This window comes from Tarenaya hassleriana, unplaced genomic scaffold (genome assembly GCF_000463585.1).
Source record: "Tarenaya hassleriana unplaced genomic scaffold, ASM46358v1 Cleome4, whole genome shotgun sequence".
Lineage (NCBI taxonomy): Eukaryota > Viridiplantae > Streptophyta > Magnoliopsida > Brassicales > Cleomaceae > Tarenaya > Tarenaya hassleriana.
In genome coordinates, this window is record NW_010966881.1 from 2,369,470 (window position 1) to 2,375,074 (window position 5,605).

At 39.8% G+C, this 5,605-nt stretch overlaps 2 protein-coding genes across 2 annotated transcripts; one reads left to right on the forward strand and one right to left on the reverse strand.

The window, feature by feature from the left end:
* The first annotated feature begins 1,649 nt into the window (after positions 1 to 1,649).
* LOC104823544 (phosphatidylinositol transfer protein sfh5) lies at positions 1,650 to 2,558 on the forward strand. The gene is made up of 2 exons (XM_010555160.1): positions 1,650 to 1,761; positions 1,912 to 2,558. The coding sequence occupies exons 1-2, from the start codon at positions 1,747 to 1,749 to the stop codon at positions 2,497 to 2,499; spliced, it is 603 nt and encodes a 200-aa protein (XP_010553462.1). The 5' UTR covers positions 1,650 to 1,746; the 3' UTR covers positions 2,500 to 2,558.
* LOC104823543 (dihydroorotase, mitochondrial-like) lies at positions 2,518 to 5,171 on the reverse strand. Its single transcript, XM_010555159.2, has 8 exons — positions 5,010 to 5,171; positions 4,497 to 4,645; positions 4,025 to 4,206; positions 3,622 to 3,758; positions 3,363 to 3,528; positions 3,161 to 3,277; positions 2,898 to 3,058; positions 2,518 to 2,822 (listed from the first exon to the last, which is right to left on the reverse strand). Exons 1-8 carry the CDS (start codon positions 5,094 to 5,096, stop codon positions 2,628 to 2,630), a joined length of 1,194 nt encoding a protein of 397 aa, XP_010553461.1. The 5' UTR covers positions 5,097 to 5,171; the 3' UTR covers positions 2,518 to 2,627.
* Between the last annotated feature and the right edge of the window lie 434 nt (positions 5,172 to 5,605).

Genomic DNA, 5,605 nt, shown 5'->3' on the forward strand with positions numbered 1-5,605 from the left:
GGATACATTAGCATGGGATAACATCATAGGATTTCGATCCTATTGTGTTGGCCTTCGGGATCGGAGTAATGATTAACAGGGACAGTCGGGGGCATATATAAAAGATTATAAGAGGAAGCAAAATCAGACGGATGACTAACGTCAGGCGTGGCAAATCAAACGGCTGTCATGTGGGCCCAGCCTCACGCTAGTCCTACCTGGCATACAATCACGTGGGACCCACTATGCACATCGTACAATAAATCACGCCACTACTACGTCACCACGTCAGCATCCGTCCAAATATTGTCCCACACATCGAGTGTTCGGTCCCACAACTCACCGGCCAATACCTGTCGCTACTCTTTTTACCTGTCCACGTAGGATTGAATTAACCGCGTCAGCAAAATGTAAAAAAGAAAAGGAAAGTGAAAATAAAACAAACCTTAAAACGCTAAATATTCCCTCTTCTTTTTTTTTCAAAACATCACTTTAAACTCTAATAGTGAAAATTGCACTTTTTTCCGGACAATAATGAATATCCCCTTAAATCACTAAACATAATTCCGAAATTAGTTAAATTGTAAAAGAATAATCATTGTACATAACCTTCTTATTTCGTTTATAAATCTTTGTTTGCACGTTACTTTCCAATTTAGAGGTTAATATACTGTTAGATTCACTGATATAAAAGTTCTAAAAATAAATAAAATTCAAAAAATTATTAGTCAAGTGGAATATATTCCTAATACTAAGTTGCGTCTTGAAGTATAGAGCAATATACAATACATGCATACATATAATAGACAAATATCATTTCACATAAGAAAGTGATTTTGAAAAAAAAAATAGTAAAATTAAAAATAATCGAATAATTTTGACAGTTTTTTCTTGTATTTTATGTTTGCTTTCATCTCGTGCAGTCCCGGAAAAAAAAAAAAGAAAATGAATGTAGTCTTTGCTATTTATACTCTATACATTGCATGTGATTTCCTATCTTCTCAAAGTATAAAGCAAATAATGAAATGAAAGATTGATGAAGCTCCATGCTCACCAAATGCAAAATTCCAAATGCTAAAGTTTAAAATATCACGTAATTTTGTTATTTGCTGCCATTCACGGACTTAGTAATTATGTAAAAAATGTTATGAAATGTCTAAATGAAATGCAAATTGTACTCCATATATCATATGGAACATACGTATGGAACTGCATAATACTAAAATAAACGATCATTTATATAATTAAGGTTATAATAGAAGGATAAAAAAAAGATTGTTAAATCTTATTCATCGATCTTACTTATATTTTATTTATAAAAAGTACGAATAAATCCTAGAGTTTGTATCCATAATATTCTAAAGACTCAAATAATGATATTCTAATCTCCAACTTTATAAGTTTGTATTTATAATATTCTAATATTTCAAATAATAATTTAGTTAACAATTTACATAAAACCAAAAGAGAAATAGAGATAAACAATTTACAACTAGACGAATAATGATAAGTCGGTGATGTCCATAGGTCATTGGCATGAGGTGTCAAATAGTACATCAACTTTAAAATATATAAAAAAAAGATTCTTTCAAGAGGGCAATTATAAATTTATAATAAAGAATTTTATATAAGAAAAGCAAATAATAATGCATTTGCTTATCCTATAAATAGCTCCCTTATTGATCAAATCTCTTCAAAGCACACGCCTTCTCATCATCTGCCTGAAATCTCCACTCTCCTCTCCTTTTATTCCATCTCCTCCCCCAAATGGCCACCGTCGAGGTACTAAGCCAAAAACATCAATCCGTTTCATTTAACTCATGTTCGACTACTTGCCGTTTTATTTGATTCACGATGGCAAGACGTTTTGTTTTCTAAAGTTTTGTTGATCGAAGCATGATCGTGTTTTTTTTTTTTTTTTTTTTTTTGCAGGTTGAGCAAGTGATTCAAACAACGGCAGAGACCGTGGTGACGCAAAAGGTCGAGGAGAAACCGGCACCGGCTGAGCCTGAGGTGACTCAGAAACCGGAGGAGACCGCCGCCGCGACGGAGGTGGCGCCGGAAGTTCCGGCAGCCGCGCCGGAGACGGAACCAGAAGCTCCGGTGGAAGAAACGACGAAAGAAGTTGTCGTGGAAGAGTCTAAGGAAACAGAGGAAACGGAGAAACCAGCTGAGGAAACAGAAGAGAAGAAAACAGAAGAGGAGGTGACGACTGAGGAGGCTAAGGAAGAAGAAGAAGAAGAGACGAAAACGGAGGAAGCAGCTCCGGCGGAAACTCCGGCGGTGGAGGAGGCGGAGGAGAAGCCGGTGGCGGCAGAGGAGGAGGAGAAGCCCGCCGAGGAATCCTCCGCCTCCGCCGAAGCGGCCGTGGGGAAGGCTGGGCCAGTAAGGGTTTCATGTTATGCAGTAATATTACAGTACTACGTACTGCGATTCTTGCATGGCTTGCTGTCTTCATTTTGTGTGTTTTTCTTATATAAGTATTTCATCCTTATGCTATGTTTTCACGTTTTGTTATGATAAAATGAGATGTTTGGATCTCTGCTTTAAATAATTCATGAGTTTTGTGCATTGGTTCATACATGGATTGAGGATCCGATCGATCGAAATAACTAAAAACCAATCATGTAAACTCCGAACCACCATTTTCAGCCGGAGAGCGTTTGCCATTGAAGCGTTTCTCCGGCGAACATGGGGATGATCTCTCCGAAAGAGAAGGAGAAAGCTTCTGGAACCTTCCATGGCGATTTCCGCAGCCTGATCTTGGACGAGTTCCTTGGGAGGCCGTAGAAATCAGGCCCGTTAAAACTCGTGAAAGCCTCAAGCTTCTCAAGGGCACCCGCCTGAATAGGCAAACGCAACACTCCTAAGAACATGAGGAAAAACTCGGAAAAAAAGCTTCTAGTTTGAAGTTTTACCTCTTCAAAGACCTTGGCGTATAAGGGCAAGGAGACGGGAGCGCTGTATATTCCAGCACACCCGCAAGACGACTCTTTCCTTTTCCTCTCGTGTGGAGCGCTATCTGTCCCGAGGAAGAACTTGTTGCTTCCGCTGGTTACAGCTTTAACAATTGCCTCTCCTGTATGATGATAAATGCGCGTAATAATGGCACAGGAAAAAAAAAAAAGAGTCGTGAGAAATGAAATGCTCGATGTTTCAAGGGCCGAGGAAATTGACGTACTATGGATTTCTCGTTTGAGAACCGGAAGGCAGTAGCTGTGAGGCTGTAATCCGCCACGGAAAAGGGCATTTCTGTTGAGAAGGAGATGCTGTGGTGTGACAGTTGCAGCCACGAAACCTTAACCCGAAAAAAAAAAGACAGTATAAAACGAAGCCGAAAGAGAGAACGGAAGATATGAGATATAAAGGGTTTAAGACAAAACCTTCTTTGGAAGATTCGACGAACTTTACAGCATCCATGGTAGTGATGTGTTCCATCACTACCTTCAACGCCGGAAGCCGATGGATCAGAGGCTGTAAAATCATCTCAATGAAGATTTTCTCACGGTCAAAGACATCAACGTCTGGATCCGTGACCTCTCCATGGACCTTACATGGAGTTTCCCCGAGACAAGACAAGAGTCATAACAAAACAAACAGGACAGGAAAGAGATATTAAGAGCAAGCTTGGTGATCATTTACCAGCAATGGCATGTTTTGTTTGACCATCTCCTCGAGAACGGGCAAGCATTTGCCAAAGAGGTCGGTGACTCCGTCTTGAGAGTTGGTGGTGGCTCCAGCAGGATAAAGCTTCACAGCGTAAACTACGCCACTTTTCCCTATGAAATCGTAATGTCAAAGCTCAAAACCGGTTTTCGCTAGTTTATCATATCGAAGAAAGAAGTTTTACAGGTTCTAGCCAATCTATATGTCAATAAAGATCGTTGTGTTTTCTTTCCGTTGTTCAATACAGAAACAGAGTTTGATCCCAGCATCTACTAATCCAAAAACCCACAAGCACAATCTCAACTTCAAAGATGAAAATGCATGTTGTGACATTATGGAGAAACAATTCTCTCTTGCAAAGACGGAGGCTGGGACTTACGGGCAAGCTTGATCTCGCTGGGACTAGTTGTGTCTGTTAGGTACAGCGTCATAAGCGGATCAAAGCTGCTCCCACTAGGAAGGGCTTTCAAGATGGACTCTCGGTAAGCTATGGCAGCTGCGGTTCTGGTCACGGGAGGCTTCAGATTCGGCATCACTATCGCTCTACCGAAAGTACTCGCACTACACACATTTACAAATGAATTTTGATTAGGGCCAACAGGAAACTCGTAAAAATACTGAAATGGAGGATATCATATCGCATATTAGTGCATTACACTAGTGGTGACATACAGAACACGATAAACACCAGTCCATAAACCTGAAAAACTGGTTAAAGCAGAGGAAAGATAGGAAAAGATCACAGGACAACGTGAAAAACATAAATAAGGAGGAATCCACGCAGCTGATTTCAAGAGAAAAAACAAAACATCAACAAGAAAACAGAGGATAATGGTGGAAAGAGTATGAACCTGTGAGGGACAACAGCTTTAAGGAGATCACCGTCACGGAGATGAAGATGCCAATCATCAGGTTGAGTGATTGTGAGTTCCATTCTTGCTGATTTCACCTTCAATTTGTTCAAGCTCCTCTCAATCTTCAATTCCGGAGATTTCATTCCCTGAATTCACAAAACAGACATGCCCACCAAAACCATATCACATTTCACTATGACTACGACGAACAATAGCTATCAAACACGAAATAGATTCCCCTCATTCACCAGTAACCGGATTTTTCTGAAAATCTTATGCACCATCTTGCTTGCGTGAGAAATGGCCAAAGATTTCGAGCATCACATCCACTAACCGTCCACGAATAAACCGGATATACACAACAATTTGATGAAATGGAAGCCTAAGCAAGTTTTGGGTTTTAGGGTTTAAGCGAAAATGTCACGAAAAATCCAAAAATCCGTTCTTTTCACGATCTGGGTGACTCAAAGACTGAAACTTGAAACGGAAATCAGAGAAGAATGGAAGTACCCATAGCGAATTCTTCAGAAATGTGCTTCGGAAACAGAGTTGCCGATCGCCGATCGGCGAGGGTCGAACGTGAAGTTGCTGCGGCATCGACAGTCCTCCGCCGCCCGATGTCTCTCTTGTCCCCCAAAAAGACGATGAGCACGTGCGGCTTCAGTAACCCTCTTCATCATTCAGAGTTTTCCCCTTTTTTTTCCTAGTTATTTTCTTCTCTTTTGTGTGTTCTGTATTGGTCTCCAAATTTCGTTGTTGGGAACTTTTCCTATTATGAGTAACTTTAAAATACATTCGATTCGTTTTATTGATTTTCAATTTTATACGCCTATTTAATATCTTATAATACAGCAATCTCATTCAAACTATGATTAGATTAATGAGGTTATCGCTTATCTAACGACCATAACAATAATCATTATTATCAGAACTTCTTCGGCCAAATGAAATATGGACCGTCTATGAAATCGAAACCACAAGGAGAACAAATCCGTTCACGGAATTTAGAAATGAAACGCTGAAAATAATTCTGAACATTGGTCACGGGCTTCAGCTTGAAGTTTGTAAATTGTAATGGACCGACAACGGGTAACTTTTTATGTATA